Below are 21,962 nucleotides of genomic sequence, written 5' to 3' on the forward strand. Positions count from 1 at the left end.
TGTTTTCCAAAAATGACCCTCACACATCAAATCTGTCACCTCTAATGTCTGAAGTGACTGCACGTCCAAACCTTCAGCATGGCTCATTTTTCAAAAAATATCACTTCATAAAAATGTTCTTCATTTTTAAAAGTGTCTCAGTGTTTTTGATCATTTTAATTACAGTGATTTCATTTTAGGAAGAAAAATAATATTTTAATTAATTGTCTCATTCATGACTTGAATTCAGACAGTGAGCGTCAAACAGTAATAAAATAAAATAATATTAATAAATAAAACTAACTCACCGGTGAACACGGAGACAGCGGCCTCAATCCCTCTGCTTCCATCTTCACCTTTGACCTTTTGGTGATGATCGGGTCGACAGTGCTGCTGACGGCCGAGTCAGCGCTGAGGTTCTGAGGACGGGAAGAGAAGAGTCACTGTGTGCAGTACTGAGGAAGCATTAACACGGCATATTGTAAGAAGAATCTAACGTCACGATGATGTTTTCATTTGAACCTTCACACTCGACTTTAGACTAAAGGCCTGATGTGATGCACACACACACACACACACACACACACACCCCGTCCGGCTTTGTTTCACATCCGCTCTCGTTCAAACGTTTCCTGTCTGAATTTTAATTTAACTTTTTTCAATTAAAATGCCCCAAAATTCTTGTTAAAAAAAGAAGAATTTATTAATTATTTAAATTGTAATTCATCGTTACTGCATCATTCGTCTGTGTTTACTGAACGTCGCTTCAAAAGTTGAACTTTGGTTTATTTGACACGAGTCACATGAAGAAACATTTTAAGATTTGAAATGAAATAATGAAACACTTTCTTTGAATGTTTTAATAATTTCATGACAAATCAAATCTTCCTCGCTGACCTCTCACACACATGGACTGTGTGTGTGTGTGTGTGTGTGTGTGTGTGTGTGTGGAGGTGAACCTCCTCCCACACCGCGGGGACGCTGTACACACTGATTACATGTGCTGAGGCCAACACCGCAAATCATAACAGCAGACGGGAGGGGGCGACAAACAAAGTCCACCAGAGGACAAACACAGACGCTCAGTCCACCAGAGGACAAACACAGACGCTCAGTCCCCCAGAGGACAAACACAGACGCTCAGTCCACCAGAGGACTCACCTAACGAGCATTATGTCCCAGCATGCATTGTGTCCTGATCGTGGTCATGATGTGTGCTAATCAAACCTGTGTGCTCACCTTGGACGACAGGTCGCTGTTGTGGGCGGAGGCGGGCAGAGAGGAGAGGCCGAGGCCCGGCTGGCGGCTGGAGAAGGCGGGCGGAGGCTGGATGAGAGGCGGCGTGTGGCCGAAGGCGCTGAGCCCTCGCTGCTGGGAGAGGAGCTGCTGGTAGGCCATGGGGTTGATGGGATGAGGGAAGGGGAAGGACGGGCTGCAAGGAGCAAAGAGCAAGATCACATGAGTCCAACGTACGACGGTGAGATTAGTTTGGACTGAAGGAGGAAACGGCTGAGAGGTGACCAGGAGGCAGAGAAGGGAAGGAAAGACATTAAATGAGGAGGTAGAGAAAGGAAAAGGAGATAAGGAAGCAAAGTAGGGAAGAAAGGGAACGAGATGGCAAAGATGGGGAAAGAAATCAAGTCGTAGTAAAAGAAAGAAGGACAAAGGAAACGTAAAAGAAAAGGAGAGAAAGAAAGGCGGCGGGAGGAAGCAAAGTAGGACATAGGAGGTTGGAGTAGGACACAGATGAGGATGTTGGACAGGTCTGTATACTGAATTTATACTGAACCCGTGTCACGTCGTCTCTCCAGGTGAGTTACCTGAGGCCTCCGACCGACAGGTGTCCGTAGGAGCTGCTGGCGGCCGAGCTGGAGCGCGAGTTGTTGATGTAGGCGACCAGCGAGTTTGGCGAGGTGCGGATCATCGTCTGGAGGTCGATGCTGGCGTCAGACAGCGGCGAGATGGACAGAGCCCGCTTCCTGCTCAGCCTGGGCGTCAGTCTGGGGCTGGAGAACCGCGACACTGTGGACACACAGGTGAGTCAGCAGGTGACACTAACATGAGCTGACATGAGCTAACAGCAGCTACAGTTGGAAACTGTAAATCAGAGTTTAGGCAGAGCAGGCGGAGCCCATCACAGTGAACTGATGTGGTTTTAACGTGACGGAGGTGATGGATGCCTCACATCCCTTCAGATCAGATCCGGAGACGTCTCCCGCTCCCCCCTGAGAATCTAAAAGAATGAGTCCTGAAATCTCACGAGTCACTTCCTGTCAGAGCTGACGGCTCGCTCGCCTCCAGCCGGGACCGGCGTGATTGATGCCGCCGTAGCCTCGCCGCGGCACTCGAACCCCACGGACACGGAACAACCCCATCAATAAGTGCTGCAGATTGATTCACAGCTAATACAGTCAACCATCTGTCCGCGGTGATGGAAACTGAGGCTGGCACGACTTATTACTGAAGAACCCTCGTGGAGATTCGTCCCAGTGACACGCTGAAAATAATCTCCATCTCTTTTTAAGAGCAGGCAGAAAATCATTTCTAAAGTTTTCAGACTCCAAACAAACGTCTGTGTTGGAGCTCTGACATCGGCCCACGTGTGGCGACCTCATTAACATTCAAACATGACTCATCAATCTTCCCACAATAATTCCCCATAATTACTCCAGATAAACATCACACAGTCTCGTTTGGACTGCACGATGCTAAATGAGGCCAATTTACAGAGGATTGATTTCGACTGTGAGGAAATGTATGCAGAGCGGTCTGATCGATCTCAGCTGTGAAATGTAAATTCAGAGAGACACAGTGAAGAGTAAGAGATGAACGAATTCATCCATAAAATATCCCAAACTCAGAATCTGTCTTTAAATTTTCACTTTACAACAAAACACGATTGTTCAGTAAAATGAATAAAATATGATCAAAAGCTGTAAACATTGTCTAACATGTAACTGTAACGACTGTAACTTTCTTTTATACTTGTTGATTAGCCAATAGACCTGATCTGATAAACGATCATGTTAATTACACACAGCTCCTTTGTGCTCTGCGTTTGTGGTTCCCACTTTGTGCTTTTGTACATTTCTGGAGACAAAACACAAAATAAGTTTTTAAAATTTCTGTATTAAATATAGTTTTATTCTTGTTTTTTGTGAAATTTTGATATTCAAACTACGTGTGCGGAATAAAAACTCGTGTCTGGCCCTTTAAGTGCCTTGCTCGTGGACAGATCATTTCTTCTTCTCCCAGCAGCTGTGGCATCGTTTGAACCTGCAACCCTCTGGTTTCTAACAGTTCAGTTACATACAGACCACAGTGGCACCGAGAGCCTCGGGGGCTGCACACACACACACACACACACACACACACACACACTCATTCACTCTCCAAATCACTCCACTCCACACACACTCACCCTCCCAGTGGCGGCTGCTGATATAAATCACAATGGAGGAGGGGGGAGGGAGGTGAGGAGAGGGGCAGGGGTGTCGGGGTGAGGAGGAGGGGTGGCGAGCGAGTCGAGCCGGGCTTTTCCATTGGTCCATTTATCAGGGGAAGTGGCACATTAATAAACACATCTCCCCAGAGGTGAGAGGAAGTAACAGAGATGAATACGGCTGCTAGTCCTGAACGAGCCGCCGCGATCAGCGATAAGAAAAAAAAAAACACCTGATCCTCTACACCTGCCCCCCATCTCCACCTCCACCACCTCCACCACCACCACCGCCGCCCCTCCGCCGCCGTCACCGTCAACCCCGGCTACATCTCAACTTTAGCTGGTTAAATGTCCAAATTAGCGTCCCCTGACACCAGCCCCCCAAACAGTAATGTCTTTGGTAATAAACCTCCCGAGCTGAGACGTCCCCGAGGAGCGAGCGCTGATGTTTTTCTCTTCTGTGGATTTGTTCTCTCATCATTCAAATTCCATATGTCCCGGGATGAAGTCGTCTCAAAGCACCAATTTCCAAACAGATAACATATGCTAGAGATTTGTACTGAGGACATACTTAGAAACAACCTTTTAGCCCCCGTCATTAAGGACGGCGGTGAAAGCAAACAAAGCAGAATTAATCGGTCGGGAAGATTACACGCTGAGCTTCTCGCCGTCGCAGGAATAAGCTGAGCGTCGGACCGGTTGGTCTGTGACAGGAAGTGAAGGTTTGATCCACGCCAGATGTGCTCTGGTTTCCAGTCCGACACATGTGGACGGTGGCAGCCTGCAGGAGAATTTAGACTCTCCTCAAAGGCAACAGTTCAGTCTCCTGGAAGCTGAACACATGTCGAATGAACGTTTATCCAGCCGCTTCCTTGGCCAGTAACGCGGCATAAATCGGTGAAAGCCTCATTGAGCGTTATCGTTTCTGACCGTGTGGGAAGATGAATGGACGCGTTCGTCTTCAGTAGACCCGACAAACCAAACACGAGCTAAAGTTTACTGTTTGTTGGACCGACCACGCTCGACTGTCAAATTCATCTTTTATTGTGTTTGGAGATGGAGGGAGCCCGTCACCATCAATGTAAATGAGTTGCACAGAGTGGGAACCACAAACGCAGAAGAAAACATCCTCTTTATTTCAAAATTCTGTGCTGTGTCGTCTGTGTGCACATACATGCATGAAAAATAAGTTTAAAGGCTGAATTTCTGTGTATGTGATGAGTTTGTTTCTCCTCGATGTTTGCAGGAGTTAGGTTCTCCGTTTGAGGTTCAGATAACCAAGCGCACACTGCTCTTGGCGAGTGGAGTGATTTTTCTTCTCACAGCTTCACTGAATAACTTAACGATGACATTTTGGCGAGACGGAGCCAAACGTGCTTTCCGTTTGTTTTGGCCTCCGCGCCTGCACAGTGTTCGGGACGGCTGGAACCTGAGTTATGACAGCTTTAGTGAGCTCGGCTGGACGGCTTCACGCCGCTGGCAGCGTGCCGCCGTCTCTCAGTGCCGCGAGTTTGGCCTCCGACATCACAACACAGCGGGCTCATTCACAACCCTGAGCTCTGTCTGCTGAACCTGCAGGGAAGGGTTCAACCCAGGCTGACCGCTCGTTCAGCAGGCACCGAGCTCTGCACGCAGGCCGTCCACGGCTGACTGGAACGGCTGCTGCATTGCCTGAATTCATCACATATTTTCAGTGTTACCAGCCAGTTTGATCTCAAGTCTTTACTTTCATGAAGCCGTTTTTCCCTCTAATACACATTTTCCCCACGTGGATCTGTCCTGGAAGTCACTTTTCTTCTGAAAGTTTGCATCAGGTCTTGTCGGCTTTAAAACCTCGCGACAAACACCCGGACACGTTTATGGCCAGATGAAAGATGAAGCTCTCATTCACACACAGCCGCAAAAACCTCAACCTTTACTGCACCCGATGCAACATCACCCGGCTGAACGCTGCGTGCACGCTCCTGGTAAATCACTGAATAACATTACAACTGTATTTCTACTGTTTACCTCCCAGACAAACAAACTTCAGTTTGAGAAGGACCTAAATGATCGTGGTCCTCATTAGAGGAGGACCTAACTGTGGCCTGAAGTATCCTGCATCCTGCTCTCCTTGCAGCGGTGAAGTTGGCACGTAGCATCACGCAGATGGCGTTCCGCTCTCTGCTGTTCATCATCAGGAGTTCCCCTCCACCATCCGTCTCCCTCTCAGACACAGCTACCCTTTTAAGGTGCAGAGCGAAGCTCCGGATCAAAGTCGGCATTTATAACATTAAATATACCCGCTGCGAGCCGGCGTGCCCGGCGTTGGCGTGCACTGGAAGCGTCACAGCGTCACAATAAGTCCTCTGTGTTTATGGAAAAGTGCTGGCTCAGGCTCGGCGGGGAGAAATCCGCGGCTGCTACCTGAAGGCCGTCGGCCGTTTGAAGCTGTTTGACATGAAAAATGTATACAAGCTTTTTTTATTCATACGCCGCTCCTGTGATCTTTGTTTCATCATCCACCTGATCGGAATTTCATTCTCCTTAATCAGCGTCAAAGCTGCTCATTGGACGGAGCCAGCCGGGCCTCCATGTTCGCTTCAAGTGTCCTCTGCTGAAGCATCCACACCTCTTTGCTTCAGAGATCTTTCCACAGACGAGCAGATCACGCTCTCACAGTTACTGTGAAAGAAGTCATTTCTTAGTAACATGATGAATGTCTTTATATAAAGAACTGAATTATTTGGATTTAAACTGCGATTAAAAGCTGACAGACAGTAATGTGGAGAATCAGAATTTTCAGTTATTCTAGAAACTAAATAATTAAACTGAGGAAATAATCAGCAGATGAATCAATAATACAACTAATTGTTGGCTGTAGCCAGAGATAAATGTTTTAACAGGCGAGCTGTGTATCAGAAAGTAAAAACGAAAGAAGATTTTCTGATTTAACTTTTAACGAGAGTTCAAAGATTCGGAGGATCGGTTTTAATTAATCCTTTGAATAGTTTTCAGTGTGAATATTTCATGTTCTATGGTTAGAAATAGATTTTTAAGTGAGTAATAGAATAATTATCTGCAGCTTTGACGTGTTTGAAGAAAACCTGGCTCTGGTTTCTGCAGCTGCTCCAAAACGAGGCGCTAAAAGAGGCTGAAAAGCTCACACAGCTCCCGTTTGCTCAGAGTTACTCACCGTCGATGGGGGTGATGTAGTCGGACAGGTGAGCCCCCGCCGTGGCCCCGGCCCCCTGCATGAGCAGCTCACCGTAGGGGCTGCGGTGGCTGGCCATCAGGTGGTAATACTCAGCCGGGCTCGCCCCGGGAGGAGGAGGAAGTCCGAACAGGCTGCGTTCTTTTAAATGCTCATGGGCCACTGTGGAGGAGAGAGGGGGAGAGGGTTAGCGGTGAGGCGAGGCTGAATTCCTGCTCTGTCCCGTCTCACGCTGAGGAGACGTTTGAATGGAGCGAGGGGCCGGCGGGGCGGGGCGGGGTCACTGATGTGCAGCGGCCCGTGTAGGTGCTCCCACCCGCCCCCTCCTGCAGGCCTCTGGTCTGCCTCAGTGTCTGCTCAGCGCCGTCACGTGACGTCTGCGTGTTCCCGTGGTCATATCACTTCTTCTTCTTGAGTTTCAACATAATTCCCCTCATGTGTGCGTCTGTCTGCTCTGCTGGCTCGTGGTGGTGTTAACATCTGCAGCCAGTAAAGCGCCTTTAAAAGTGTCAGGCTCAATCAGGCTTTGCTATGAATTTGTTCTAGGCCGAGCGTTCCCACCTCTCTATCTGCTCCTGGAGACGCCGGTCTGCAAACCAAACCCGCCTCTCTTCCTCGTCTTACCTCCTGCCCTCGACGCCTAAGTGATCCTTCAGACTACATTAGGACTCCGGACCTGAAAGAGAGCAGACGTCGTGCTCTCGCTCCCTTCCAGGATCACATTTCCACATTTTCAAGCTTCTGACTGATGAAGGGAGGAGGAGATAAAGCCAGCGCGCTTCTCTTAATCAAATGAAAGTCGAGTGGAGTCGTGTTTCCAGGTGGTGACTGCATGTTGTGCTCCCGTACGTGTCAGGCGTTAAAACAGAAAGGTCACCTGAGCACAGGAGAAAGTGACGGCCTCCATTCCAACCCGAGGCCGCTTCTTTCCGCGAGCTATTTGAATTCCCACCACACCAACGGCCTCGCCGCATTCCGCCTTCCACGCTGCCGCTTATTTAAGTTAAAAAGCGTCGGCACATTACCGCTGACAGACTGTAAAAGAAGATTTATATCCTGCCCGGCCGCCGTGCTCCAATCTGTTATTGTAATTCAGCGCCGCAGGAAGAGTTGTCATCGCGTCCGGGTAATTTTGGGGGTGGATAAGATTCAGCCAGCGCTGCTTTTCTTTTATCAGAGCACCGGGGAGCGCAGGTCAACACCAAACCTCCTCATGTAGCAGCACCACGTCTGCTTTAATAATGGATTTACTTTTATTCTCAAACGACCAACAGATCAACGTTAAATAAATAAGTCATTCATTTCTGCTGCTCGATTCATTTGAAGGATTTTTAAAGATGGAAACAGAAACCTGACTTTAAAATGCTGCTGTTCAGCTCCAGGCTCTGTTTTACATTATAGTGATCATTACACCTCGTCTCATCTGTTGAGTCACAAAACACATTTTTTAAATGAAGATATACTCAGTATGACGAGTGCAGGTGGGTAAAATGTTCATTTGTTGAAATTGAATAAATCAGAACAAGCTGGGAAGTTAAAACAAGTTGAGGTCTCGGCGTGGACTTACAGTCGGCTGGGCTCAGTCCTCTGGCGGCTGAGATCATGGACAGGGTTGGGCTGCCGTGCACGGAGCGCAGGTAGTGCTCCATGTGAGGGTTGACGTACGGGTGAGGCGGGCTGAAGGGAGAGTCGCCGGTTGCCATGGTGGCGGGGGAGAGGCGGATCAAGGAGATATCGGAGATGACGGGGCTGCCAGCCAAACCTGCAGGGCTGGACGGGAAGAAAGAAAGAAAGAAAGAAAGAAAGAAAGAAAGAAAGAAAGAAAGAGTCTGATCACAACAGATGCAGTAAACAGCTGCTCAAACAAAAAATCAAACAAACATTTACTGGGGACTATTTTCAGCAGCGGATTCATTCACATTTGGTGCATTGATCGATCTGGTGTAAATATCCCGCAGCCCGTTGAGTTCGCTCTGACACGACCACCTGAAGCGCCGTCCCGGGTAATCCATCTGCAAACCTGATCCTGAGCGTCTGAACCTCGGCGCGTACGCAGGCATCGTTCAGAGTGAGGTCACGTCTAACGCGCTTCCTCATCGAGCGTTTGATCTGAGAGAGTCGGAGGAAGAGGTGAGAGCGAGGTCACGGAGACGAGACGCATGGCGGGCTGCCCCCTCTGCGGATGACACCTCTCCCCGCGGGGCGTTTGTCGGTGTCATTTATCGGTGTTAGATCATCCGGGGTCGATTTTTGGAAGGTGATGAAAGACTCCTTCATCTTCTGAAAAGAATCTACGACTCAGAGTTTGTTACGTCACAGACACATGCACAACCAGAGATAATTCTTCACATTTACTGAGTTTGTAGAAAAGTTTGTGACCCTCGTTTGATGACGAGACTTTACACGCACATCACGTGATTAATGATTACACAGCACAGCCTCTTCTTCTTCTTCTTTTTGTCGGAGCTGAAAATGCTGCTCGTGTACAAACGCTTGATTTAGGGCACGTCGACATCCACCTATGGTCGGAGTGTAAACCGGGCCGGTGCACCTGTGCGCCCCTTCATAATGAGGGGGATTCATAAAACAAAAGCATGCATATGCACAGCTCCATAAACATTATAAAAGAGTGTGTATGCATATTTTTTTTTGTTTTCTGCATCTGCTGCTTATTTCTGTGTTTGTCCCGGTTGTTTTCGCAGCCCACCAAACTTTGCGAAGAAGCTAAAGTACAGGCGAGGTGCTGATCTCACGCTTCCTCGTGAACTTCCAGGTTCTCCCCGATTCAAAGTGTCACATGCTGCGTCTGACTCTCCGGCTCTTTCCTCCACGTTTATCAAATCTTTTCTGGCCACTTCATTAAAAATACACATCATCCAGCTTCGTTACCTCGCAGCCAGACTGTTGGATTGCATCACGAGTGAGGCAATGTTTTTCCCTGTCTGCGCGCACAAGCTAAAGATCTGATTTTCCACCCAAAAACATAATCATCCCCACAGTGTGTGTGCATTATTAATGCACTCATCATGTAACAGCCTGCAGGTGAGCTGTCTGTCTTTGAATCCAGCCGAAGAGGCTTTGTTTACGATGATAACAAGCTCCTGCACCCGTCTGAATCACACAAAGCGCAGAAATATTTCTGTCTTCACGGGCAGCTTTGTTCAGGAACGCTCCGTAAAGGAGAGGGCGCTCTGCAGAGCTGAATAAGTCATGGAGTATTCAGATGTTCAGGCCGGGTCGGGCTCAGGGGGAGTCTTCTGGGCGTCTGAGCGAACACAATGCTCGGCCTCCAGAGCGTAACCGGGTCCGGCGCCGGGCGTCAGGCTGGGACGAGGGGAGGGGGTTAATATCCGTCTCTGCAGGACGTCGTGAAGCTTCACGGCTTGGTGACACGTTTTACTGAAGCTGAGCGACTTTTGAAAGAGTAAAAGAGTTAGAGAAGAGTTCGCTGAGTTTTATTCTGTCATTTGTTTGTTCTATAGTCGAGCTGTGCCAAGCCAATCCTCAGTCTCACTATCAGGACCGATCCGGGTCCATTTCATGCTACAATACAGAACTGTGTTCACTGATGCTGAATCCTGACGTCTTCTCTTCTGTCTCACGTCAGAGCGTTCAAACTTTCCTTCATGTCAGATCTTTGAGAGAAAACATTAGATACCTGCTGTAATATCTTTCAAAGAACGGCCTGAGCTCGAGTTTCACGCTGTGACTTTAAATCGTTCTCCTTCTTCAGATGTCACGCTCTCTGTCACAACCTGCCCTCCCTCCAGCCGAGCTCACCTGACCTCCCTCGTCCACCTGCTCACCTGTTTCTCTCCCTCGTCAGCTCTGCGTACCTAACGAGCTCTTCCCCGCTCACTCCTTGGCAGATCGTCCGACATCGCTCGATTATTTCATGCCATGAGTTACCTGGACCTCCGTCCTCTCCACCTGCCCACCGACCTGCCTGACCGGACTTATCTGGATTTATTCTTCTGTTCGGGCGCCTCATGACTCTCACCTGTCTCACGGCCTGTAAGCATCATCCGTTCTTGTTATTTAATCAACGCTGCACGATCAGATCGGACTGTGACTCGGATCAGGAACTCTGTGTGTGTTGTTAAAGTCACGTGACTCTTTAGCGTCTTTTGGCTCCTCGTCTCGGCGTCTGTGATGTAAATGTCTCTGAGCTTTAAAGGAAGTTAATCATGTGTGTGAGTGCTCACGCCTCCTGGCACACATCACATTAGTTTTTAGTGCCGCCGACTGAAGCAGCTGATATTAATTTCATTAATGAGGTGAACTTTGACTTTGAGCTGCTTCGATGTCACGTTCTGTCTGCAGCTCGTCAGAGTTTCTGCGTGTGCAGATAATTCATTCATTTTCCTGGACGCCCAGAAACTGAATCCTCACAAAAAAACAGTTTAAATTCCACGTGATGAAATCCTGGAAAGGTTTGAAGAACTTCTTTTGTTTTCTATTTTAGGGTCTGATCTCAGATTTTATTTTCGTGGAGGAGTAGTGTAATGATTAATCCTCCGGTAGCAGTTCTACCTGAGCTTCATGAAGACGTGCACGATTTTCTTCTACACGCACCTGAAGTGTGTTTCTTTTTGTTTGTACCTGCTGTACAAGTGTTTGTGTCTTTTTATTATCATCCGTGTGTGTGTGTGTGTGTGTGTGTGTGTGTGTGTGTGTGTGTGTGTGTGTGTGTGTGCACGCGCGGTGACTTGCTGCTCGGCGACACCAGAGATGAATTACAGTGTGACAGTGAGTCTCGTCTCCAGTGTCGGGCTCAGGGAGCTCTCTGATTTAGATAAATCACGCCGTCCAGCGCGCGGCTGAATAAACTCCCACTGTAGGTTTATGAGTCTGCTGCGTGAAGCGGACGCCTCAAACTTAACAGGCAACAAAACCCCAACCGCCATCCACACCCACCCGCACCCCCACCCCTGTACCCAAAACCCCCGAACGCCTTCCTCCTCATGCAGAGGAAGAACTGACCTAGATACAAACAAACAGATCACGGCGCTGCAAATCATGGCCCGCTTTAAGAGTCACATCCACGTCTCATCCTGCACTCTGTTCTGTTCTGGACCGACCCGCCGGACCCAAGCGTGTCTTTAATTCTGTGCACAATTAGAAGAGAAGCCAATCACAGGCGGCGTGCACGCGACCTCACAGCACAACAAGTCGTCTGTTTGTGACGAGTTATGGCTGCAGCTCGAGTTCGTCGGAATAAATGAACGCATCCTTTGTTTCCTCATCGGCAGACGACGATTTCAAATGTGAGCCAATGAAACAGCAGCACACTGACAGGAAGTGAGGTGAGCAGCAGCCAACCGAGGCTGAACTGTTTACATCGAGAAATCCCGAGGTTTAATATTTAACTGAACATCTTTGAGTTTTGGACTGTGAGAAGAAAAGATGTTTAAAAATGTGGATTTTTGTCATTTATTAAACTAAATCGTTTTAGTTTCACGAGTAAACCAAACCAACACGAGCTTCTCGTGTCCGTCGTCCGACACTTCAACACACGTCCAGACAAAAACTGGATCTTTGATTCAGTCATTTTTTGCAGATTCACTTGAACTTCACGTAAACATAACTGTAGATGAAGTTCATGAAGTTGCTTTCTTTCTGCAGAGTCGGGTCCTTCACTGATCTCAGCTTCTTACATGTTGGTGTTTTCCAGCCTCGCTCCGTCTACAGAGACACCGTCACAGAGGAGGAAGTATTTCCCCCTCGTGCTCTTCCTCCGGCAACTTCCTCACCTCACTGTCATCCGCCGGCGCCGGCGAGGGAAGAAAAGGCGCCGTCGGTGTGTGGAAGAAGAAAAAAGAGGCTTCCCCGTGGCAGCTTTTTATGACAGGCTTGACAAAATAACCAGCCCTCTCATTACGGTATATGCAAACAATGATAAAGGGGACGGCGTGGAGATGTCATGTTAGACAATCAAGGAGGGGACCTCTGACACGCTGCCACGAGCGGATAATAAAGTGCCGCACCAGGCGACAAATGACACCGCACTTAATTTGCTGCGCAATGTTCCTGTAATTAGGTGAATTTGGCACAGGCAGGGGGGAGCGACAGCCAGATCAAGGTCTTGATGAATTAGGGGTCCACTGTCAAGATCAAATCACATTAATCAAGGTGGCCGAGTCCGCGGACAGCCGCCTCCCCCGCCCCTCCCCCGCCCTCCACTTTCCCAGCCAGCGTGATGAATAGCCCTGCTGCCGCCAGGCGCGAAGTATGCATCACCATCAAATCTGTGAATTTAAATGTAAGAGTACTATTTGGAGAATTCTATTGACTTTTTTTTGTCCCGGCGCCAGTTTTTCTTTTGTGATAAAGTAACTTTAAAGTCGTTGTTCTGTTTCAAAGTGTGCCACCGACCCGGCTCCGCTCGGACTCATTTCATGCCGCTATTATTTCACAAGCTGCCCACTGATCTGCTGCACCATTGACCTTCACATTTGTCCGGACAGATGTTTGCATCCAGGCAGAGTTTCTCTGTTTTTTGAAATATCGATTCGTGACCTCAGGAATGAACACGTGAACCTTTAACCAGAATAAAACTGTGAGATCTTTCCTCCATCATCATGATCTTCATCAGCTCAGCTGCCGATGCACTTTGATATATTTATTAGGTGCTAAACGTTTAAATAAAGGTTTCAAAGCATCCTGAGACCAAACATAAATGTGTAAAGTTGAATTTTTTTGTCTGTTTTCCTTCCCTGGGTAAAATAAATCATCTCTGTGAAGCTCGCAGCAGCCTGGAAGTCGACTCACCACCGGCGCTGCTGCGCGGCACATGCAGCCCGCTGTGACCTCTATACTCTGGGAGTTTAATTATGGCGCTAGCTCGGGGGCAACACGGCCTGCACCACACAGATTAGCTCCACAACAAGCCATTAATGAATATAAAGAGGTGCTGGACGCCGCTTGGATGTATTATGTCATCGTGATGGATCCGGCCCTGCAGATCGCCGCTAATGGAGCGAGCTGCAGATTGATACGAACCAACTGGCAGATATTTATTTCTTTATTTACCTTTTTATTCACTGAGGAAGCTAAAAACGTGCATTTATTCTTCAGCGACTTGCTTTTTATGCTTCCACATTTCAGCAGGTTTATGTGAGAGCATGTGTTGTTACAGATGAAATCAGAGTTTTGGCCTGAGATCTTCACATACAATGACTTGTCAGAGGCTGGAAACTTCCCTGCATGTTTCCACTGTTCATTCAGCTCATGTTGTGTCACCAAAGGTTGCAAGAGAATCCCGTTGTATCAGGTGTATTCAGAATAAAGAGCTCCAGAAAAGGGAAAGTCTCAGACTGTGCTGAGACATGTGCAGAGGAGACGATCACTCAACTTCACAATAAGACCTGGACTTTAGGGAATATTTGGAAGCTTGAGCTCAGCAGCACCTCAGCTGTTGAAAGAGAGCCGATGTTTCCGTCTTCTCTCTGAGATTCTCCCCGTTTGGATCCCAGTAAGCGAACATCAGACTCAGACGTTTGGAGCCAGAGAGCAAAGCTCGCCCACATAATCAAACTGTATCGGAAACAAGGGCTGCAGAGGGGAAATTTAGAGCTAGCATGGATTATTCACTTTGGAAGTCAGCGTGTTGTCATCTGCTTTTGATATTGAACTTGGCGAACGCTCAACTCTCATCAGCGCCCGCTAACATCCACTCGCGAGCAAACCCTCTGGAGTTAGAGAAGAAAAACAGCGTCTGTGCTGTGGATTAGTAAAAAAGATCTGAGCGCTTTGGTCTGACCTGCGACGAAGGAAGCGCTCCACCAACTTGACAAAATATTTACCCAGAAGAAAAGAGGCCACCTACCCGTGCATGGCGTGCAGCGCGTGAGGCTCGTAGTGGTATCGTCCCTCGTGGTGACGCATGTCAATCGGGATCGGCGTGTGGAAGGTGGGGAAGATGTGGTGGGGGCCTGCCAGAACAGAAAAGCAAAGAAGGAGACGGAGTTAGATGTGGGAGGGAGGGAGGAAGACTTCAAAAAAAAAAGAGCTGGAGATTTCAAAGGCAAACAGGCTACAATGAAGCAACATGAATTTCACAGCGAGCTGAGCACTTTCGTGTAAAGTATTGGCACTATCACACAAGAGAAGTGGAATAAATAAATAATCAAAGTCGTCCTAAGAAATCCTACATCTTGAACATAAAAGATATCCAACCGGGCTTTTGACAAAGACCTGCAGCTAGACGGGCTTTGAACTAGACGGGATGATGGACTGTGTGGAGGGAAGCTGCAGCTCCGACTCAAACCGGGCCTGACAGCGCTGGGAAAAGCTTTCTTCTGCTCGCACTCTGCCCGTCCAAACAGCATGCGTCTCCTCTGCACAGCTAAAGCCCTTAACCGACTCACACACACACACACACACACACGCACACACACACACACACACACACACACACACTCCTGGGTCGGCTGTAAACATGATGGGCATGAATGAGACATTTGATCCGCGTCTGCTCCGTGAATTCTTCTGCTTGTTTTCACCATCTAATTGTTGCCTGAAGTGACTGTCTGTCTGCTTCTTTGTGTTCGCAGGGTTGGAGAGACAGACGCGGCGCCCCGGACCTTCATTCATCGGAGCTAACAGGTGAGACGTCCTCACAGCAGACGAGACAAACTCAGAACCAACATTTAGCCTGCAGAGATCCGGGTCGACACGAGAATGACATTTATCATCACCAGGTGAACGCTGACGGTCTGACATGATTTCTTACACATGGAAGTTAGAGGACAGAAGCTGAGACAACCAGACGTGGGGTCAAGCTTCAGAAACACCTCCTACATGTCCCATAATGCACTTCACAGGATCTTTACATTAGTCTTCCTGTCTGATAAACATTCAAACTCAATCCTCCGAGACAAACGATACGACACAGAACATCACGGCGTGCGTCAGTTTAAACATCTCCACGTCTTTGAAAATGGATTTAAAAGATCATCGACATCTTTTTCTGAATCTCTCAATGATCATTCGTTTCGTGTCGGGTCGGAATCAGCTGTAAGGAGCTGGTTCTGGTTCTGGTTCTCGTACGTTCTCCGTGCTCTGCGTGTTGAACATGTAACAGACCTGCAGACGAGGCCGGCGCTCTAACGAAGCGGCATTCCTGCTTCCAATGTAAGCGTCTCCGTCCTTATGAGCGTTTCATCGCGCGTCTTTTAATGGAGCTTTTTATTTTTCATTAAAACTTGTTTTGTTTTTGTTCTCGGATCAAAACATCCAAACTAATTAGCTGCTGCGATAACGGCGAGCCGCAGAAGATGTGGTGTCTTGATTTTACCGCCACATAAAGCGAACCTTTAACTGACTTCATGGAGTTATGTTTCTCGTTAACATTTTTCTCAGGTTTGTTTCAGCTCCACGAGGCCTTCGTCTAACTCTCTCTCTCTCTCTTCATCCCCCTCATCATCTCCTGCCTCGCTCGCCCTCTGTACACTTTTCAGATCCTGTTAATTGTAACCTGGTGTGTCTCGTCTCCGAGCTGCCGGATCAGAGAAGACAAGAAGAACAAAAAGCCGGAGAGAGAGAGAGAGAGGAGGGAGAGGTGAGCCAGCTGATCTCTGGATCGCATTAAAATTCTTCTCGTGTCTCACACACACACACACACACACACACACACACACACTCTAACGGGAATCTTGCAGGGTGACCTGGGATTTCGGAGCGGAGGGGTCAGGGCCACGGATCATTATCTGCTTTAGGCCGAGCGTTGGGATAACGTGGCCTCCCGGGGCTCCCGGGGGCCCGGGACCTGAGTGAGTCAGCATTCCAGGTCCATTCCTCTCACTCTGCACCCTGACAGGCTGACGGACAGGCCCGGTCCCCAGACGGCCGCAGAAATAACCCTCTTTACTTCATTGTTCGGTCTGCACAATGCCACGAGGCCTGCTGGGACCGGGCCGGATTCCTTCAGGGTCCACACGGCCGATGTTTCCGCTCGAGCTCGCGTTCAGTTTGAAATTCAGGAGGAGAAGTCGGTTTCCTGTCGCTGAGCGACCCTCGGACTGACCCCTGCGAGGTCTGAGTGTAGGAGCGCTGTGCCGTGAATCCTGGATGAACCTGAAGTTTGAGTTCTCGTGTCATCGCTGTGATCGGAGCTCTTTAATCATCGACTGATTCTTTTCTTTCACGTCAGTGCGTGAAGCTGTGAGGTTTGAAGACGTGGCAGTGAACTCCTGAGGTTTATAAAGTTTTGAATATCAGACTGCAGTCAGGTGGATTCATGAGTTTAAGTCCCTGCTGTGTGTCTGAGTCGTGATTGGCTCTCGCCCTCCTCTGTATGGACGCGTGCAGAAACCTGTATCTCCATCACTGACGATCATTTCTATCTCTAAACTCATCTCCATCTTTTTATATTAATCTCCATCTTTCTCTCCATCACTATATCTGTCTTCATCTCTATTCGTGTGTGTTGTTTGTAGTTGTATCCTCATTGTTCTCCACGTCTGTATCTGTCGACCTCCATCAGTTCATCTCTATTGATATATCTATCTATATTTAATCGTCTCCATCTCTACACTCTTTACCTCCATCAATCTCTATCTTTATCTCTATTTCTGCCTCCACCTCTAATATCTATTATTATCTCTGTAGTCATTTATCTTGATGTATATCTTTATTATTTTTATTTCTTTCATGATTTATGTCTATCTCCATCTAAACTCCACCTTTGTCTCTAATCCAGTCTGTTTATGTCTGTTTCTATCTGTCTCCATCATCTGGATCACAGTCTGCATTATAATTTAGTATAATTACTTTCTGTCTCCTGACTCTGCACACTGTGTAGGCTGAGCACAGACAGTATGTACGTATGTATATCTGTGTGTGTGTGTGTGTGTGTGTGTGTGTGTGTGTGTGTGTGTGTGAGCGAGCTAAAGGGCCCCATTCAAAGAGCAGCTCCAGTTAATGCACCATTCATAACGGTTGGGGGTGAATTAAGAGGGGGAAGGAGAAGGTGGGAGACAAAGAGCAGCAGAATCTGGGTCAGCAGAACATGACGAGGAGAGGAACACGGTGAATGTACTCTGATTACTCTGTCGTTTGTTTGGAGTTCAGATGAACTTTTCAGACAGTTTTGTTCAGGTTATGAATGGTTAATAAATGAGACACATTCCTGTACATAAAGACAGTGCAGGGACAGACAGGAGGACGGACGAGGAAGGACAGATTAAAGAATAAAGGCTGTGACGTAACACAGCTCAGTCAAACGTTTGAGGCTGAGTCACGACAGCTCGGGTCTCTCAACATCAACGACCTGTTCCAGTTTGGACACGTTGGACCTGGAGGAAGTAATCCAGCCCGTCAGCTATCCGAGCGGTCCAGGCTGAGCTCTCCTCTGCGGCCCTTCGCGGCGTGGCCGGGGGATTGACCAGGCAGGCTTATTCCATCACCGAGACAGCTCCATTGTTCTGCCGCCACGGGAAGAACAAAAGGCGAGCGCTCATGAGAGTTCAAGAGGCACATTTACCTGATTCACTGGGCCCCGATCCCCCCTGGGCGTACGCAGCGTCAGGCAGCACCGCCGTGCCCTCGCTTAGGCTTCAGCCATCTATTAGTCTTTGCTTGATAACATTTGTTCCAGCGCTGCGGCGGCCCGGCTACACTTCTTCAAAGTCAGCCCCCGTTCTGTAGCACACACTGAAACTGCTTCCTCGTGCCGCTGCACTTCTTCTTCAACTTTATAGAGCTAACATCGCTAAGAGAGCGTACGGCAGCAGCGCTGCACCTGAAGGACTGCGTGCACCACCCGAGTATTCCTGTAGCCTCACGTGAGCCTGTGTGCAGGAGTTTTCAGGCGTTGACACTGACGCCTCTTACATTATTTTACATTCCACATCTGTCCAGGCAGATCAGCCCGTCCTTCCTTTCTTTGACCTTGAAAATCAGATGAAGCAGCAGATCATCTCTGAAGCCAGCGAAGACGCCTGATGTCAAAGTATTCAGTGACAAAAGTAATTACAGCGAAAGCTGGCCGACCTTTGCAGAGAGATGTTTGCTGTCTGACTCACTCTGCGAGGGGGAATTTGAAGATCTGAGCAGGAAATTACAGCAGGAAAAGTTGGCTTGAGTCCCGCGACACACAAACCGCTGCACACACGAGGCCTCGCAGTGCACTCGAGCTGTTTTCATCACGGGTTCAGTTCTGTTTTATCCAACGCAAACAAGAGACATTAAACGCATCACTTTCTGCACAGCAGAGGACGTTTACCAGGAAACGGTGACAAATCAGTTGGACTGACGTCAAGGTTTATGAAGTGATCGTCACAGGTTAAATAGACTCATGCAGCTGCTCACTTCCCTCCCTGATGAAAGTCATCAAAGTAGATGAAGATGTTTGTAGTTCTCCCTGAACACATTCAGCATTTCTGGCCCTTCAGATTCAGCCCACACTCCAGAGGTTGGAAACCTTTGCTCCAGTGGTGACGCTGCAGGATGACGGAGGTGAAGGAAGTCTAAAGAAATCAGCTGCAACATGCAGAAGATGATTAGTGGAGACTGATGGAGCTAAAACCTGCAGGGACTGAGATACTGACCCAGTGAGGGCGTCCATATACTTTTGGCCATAAAGTGTATTTGTTTCTCTCCCTTTGATGCAACTTAAGTTATTTAAGGTTCTTTCTTTAGCTGCATATTTATCCATCCATCCATCCATCCATCCATCCATCCATCCATCCATGCATCCATCCATCCATCCATCCATCCATCCATCCATCCATGCATCCATGCCCCGTGTGGCTGTGGCGAGGTGGCCCCGGTGGCGAACCACCACGAGGGAGAGTTACTTATCAGCCTTCGACAGCCGGGCTCAGGCCACGTGCTAATAACCTCCATGCATCACCGGGCTGAAGGTGAGCGCGCGGCGGCTGGCATTAACAAAACGAGGCAGGCGGCGAGCTCACAGCGCTGATGTGCCGTGCCACGAGCGGCGTGTTGTTAGCATGCTGTTTGTGCAATTTAGGTACTTAAAAGACTGCGAGGGTTCAAAGACTGATTGTGCCGTCGAGTAATCAGCCACCTCCAATGCATGCCTGATTTATCACCCCCTCGCTTAATAGCACTGCTTAACACACAGGTTTGTCCAGATTAAGTAATTACCTTAAAGCAAAAGTTTATTATCTTCTCCGACGGGCCGTGATAAAGGCTCGCTGTCGAGAGCAGCCACAGAAAGGGCTTGTAGCCGGTGAATGAGAGCGATAATTAAAATACAATGAATTAAATTGTCGCTTCTGGGGCTGTCACCATGCTCCCCAGCTAACATCCATATTACCCCGCTGGCACCCTTGCTAGGGGGGCGCCTGGGATTATGCCTCGCCCCGGACTAGTCGAGCAGCTGAATGGGAAATTACTCCAATGGGCCGTCTGTAAATTAAACAAAGACCTAGTTCTTGTGCGAAGCCAGGAAGGCGGGTGAGGAGAACCTGAGCGGAGCCTCACACATTAGCTCCGTGAGGTTCTCGCCGTGATGTCTTAATGAGGCGGAGGCCTCTGCAGATCCAGAGAGGAGGGAACACAGGGGAATGTTTGAGTGATGCGCCTGCTTCTTCGTCACGGTGATGAATGTGTCGCAGGTGGAAGCAGAAGACGTCTCTTCCTGCTTCACGCCGCTCACCTCGCCGACACCCCCCACCCCCCCAGTGATGGTCCCACAGGAGGCCCGGACCTCCAGTTCGATCTACCAAAATAGATCGAGGTCCGTCCTGTCGCGTCAGCACTCGGCAGCCTCCCGTGTCGATAAACGCTCCGCTGCACGCCCGACACGATCTGCTGAAGCAGATTTGTGTCTATTTTCTGACCCAGCTGCTCCCGCGGCTCCACAGACCTGACCAGCTTTATTTTCCCATCGCCGTGTTTGTTTGACACTTTGCTGCTGCACGTGATGGAGAGCAGGCCGCCTCCAACACCACCACCACCACCACCGCCAGCGCCGCCTCACTTCCTTCAGTCCTCTAAAGACGGCTCGGACCTAAACACGGGAAGCTGAAGAAGCTGTGCTTCAAACCTCTGAGCCAGGATGAGAGGAACCAACCATGGAGGTGGAGGTGAACTCACAAAATACAGTTTGAAATGAATCTAAATGTTTCAAATCTTAAAGAACTGGAGCAGTGTTCAGTCATCTGATGAGCGTCATGAGTAAAAACGTCACACGTCTCCAAACCGTCCTCCTGAAACTTAAAGTGTAAGTCAGCGTTACAGACTGCGTCACGTGCTCGCCGTGTTCCTCCGCCGTGTTCCTCCGCCAGAACCTTTGTCTTCAGACTCTGGCCGCCACACAAAACCCTCTTCACACACTTCAAACTGACCTTTCCTCAACAATACTCGTCCCTCCTCTCTTTCTCTGCTGAAGAGAAGCAGCTTGAAGGAAACAATAAAGAAAAGGAGACAAACCCAAAAAGGGAATTGACTTTCTAATCCTGATTAACCCTTTCCCACTGCTGAGGCCTCACTCCGAGATGCTGCAGGCCAGAGACACTTTTTAAACGGACTTTGTCTGAGATAAAGGCGCTCTAATGTTGGACAGAGGAGAGTTGTGTGAAGGCGAGGAGGAGCAGAGCATGACGAACTCCAGCGTCCTTTCATCTGCTGATCATTTTCAGCCTCTTCTTTGTGCTCTTGAACACCAGAGAGGGGGAATTACACGGCGGCGCTCCCATCACTTTGAGCTGAAATTACAAGATGTGGACTCTGATTTGTTTTGACGTCCCTCACCAGCAGAATCTCTGCGCCGCTGCGATGACACGTTACAAAAACTCTCCCATAAACAAGCTGCTCAGGAATTCATTTGAGTTTAGTTTACAGGCCGCTCGGCTTGTAATCGAGCAGAGTGAACCAAAGCGTTTCATAAACACAAACTTTGCCGCCGAGGTTCAAAAAGAAACCTGTAGGTGTGATTACAGCCTGTGAGACAGCAGCAGCTCGAGTCAGACCACGTCATGGGCTCCTCACATCGACACCACCACTGGATTCAGGTCCAAAATGTCTCCGATATCTCAGCAAACCTGCGAGCTCAGCTTTCAGGTGTCACAGCAGCTGGTTAGAAACAACAGAGCAGAGTCTGAGGACGAGCATGAAGTTATCTCATGAGTTATCTGTATGAGCGCACAGCAACACAAACATTTACGTCGCTCTGTGTTCTCTTCAAAGTCATAATTTAACCTCGCAGAACAGAAAATATTCGAAATATAACGTTGGCTCTGATATTGATGTTTCAGCAGGACATTGTTCAGCTTCACGCTGGCCTGCTTCTCCAAACTGGGTGCGACCTCCTCGTACAACCTCGTTTGAAACAAGCCAAACTGTCTCGTTAAGAGCAATTCATTTAACAGGGCTGAT

The 21,962-nt window shown here is 48.6% G+C and overlaps 1 protein-coding gene and 1 long non-coding RNA gene across 2 annotated transcripts in view; one reads left to right on the forward strand and one right to left on the reverse strand.

The window, feature by feature from the left end:
- The window catches only part of LOC104931307 (zinc finger protein GLI2), a 58,785-nt gene that overhangs the window by 9,297 nt on the left and 27,526 nt on the right, over nucleotides 1–21,962 (reverse strand). The window contains exons 3-8 of the mRNA XM_027291403.1: nucleotides 14,443–14,548; nucleotides 8,182–8,384; nucleotides 6,597–6,776; nucleotides 1,800–2,001; nucleotides 1,219–1,411; nucleotides 288–398 (exon numbers count right to left, since the gene is read on the reverse strand). Coding sequence (XP_027147204.1) covers nucleotides 288–398; nucleotides 1,219–1,411; nucleotides 1,800–2,001; nucleotides 6,597–6,776; nucleotides 8,182–8,384; nucleotides 14,443–14,548 — 995 coding nt within the window. The remainder of the gene's footprint in view (nucleotides 1–287; nucleotides 399–1,218; nucleotides 1,412–1,799; nucleotides 2,002–6,596; nucleotides 6,777–8,181; nucleotides 8,385–14,442; nucleotides 14,549–21,962) is intronic.
- The window catches only part of LOC113748282 (uncharacterized), a 44,689-nt gene continuing 24,633 nt past the window's right edge, over nucleotides 1,907–21,962 (forward strand). Inside the window, exons 1-3 of the long non-coding RNA XR_003464221.1 lie at nucleotides 1,907–2,015; nucleotides 15,170–15,221; nucleotides 16,076–16,176. This is a non-coding gene — a long non-coding RNA (uncharacterized LOC113748282). The remainder of the gene's footprint in view (nucleotides 2,016–15,169; nucleotides 15,222–16,075; nucleotides 16,177–21,962) is intronic.

The sequence above is a fragment of the Larimichthys crocea genome, chromosome XIX (genome assembly GCF_000972845.2).
Source record: "Larimichthys crocea isolate SSNF chromosome XIX, L_crocea_2.0, whole genome shotgun sequence".
Lineage (NCBI taxonomy): Eukaryota > Metazoa > Chordata > Actinopteri > Sciaenidae > Larimichthys > Larimichthys crocea.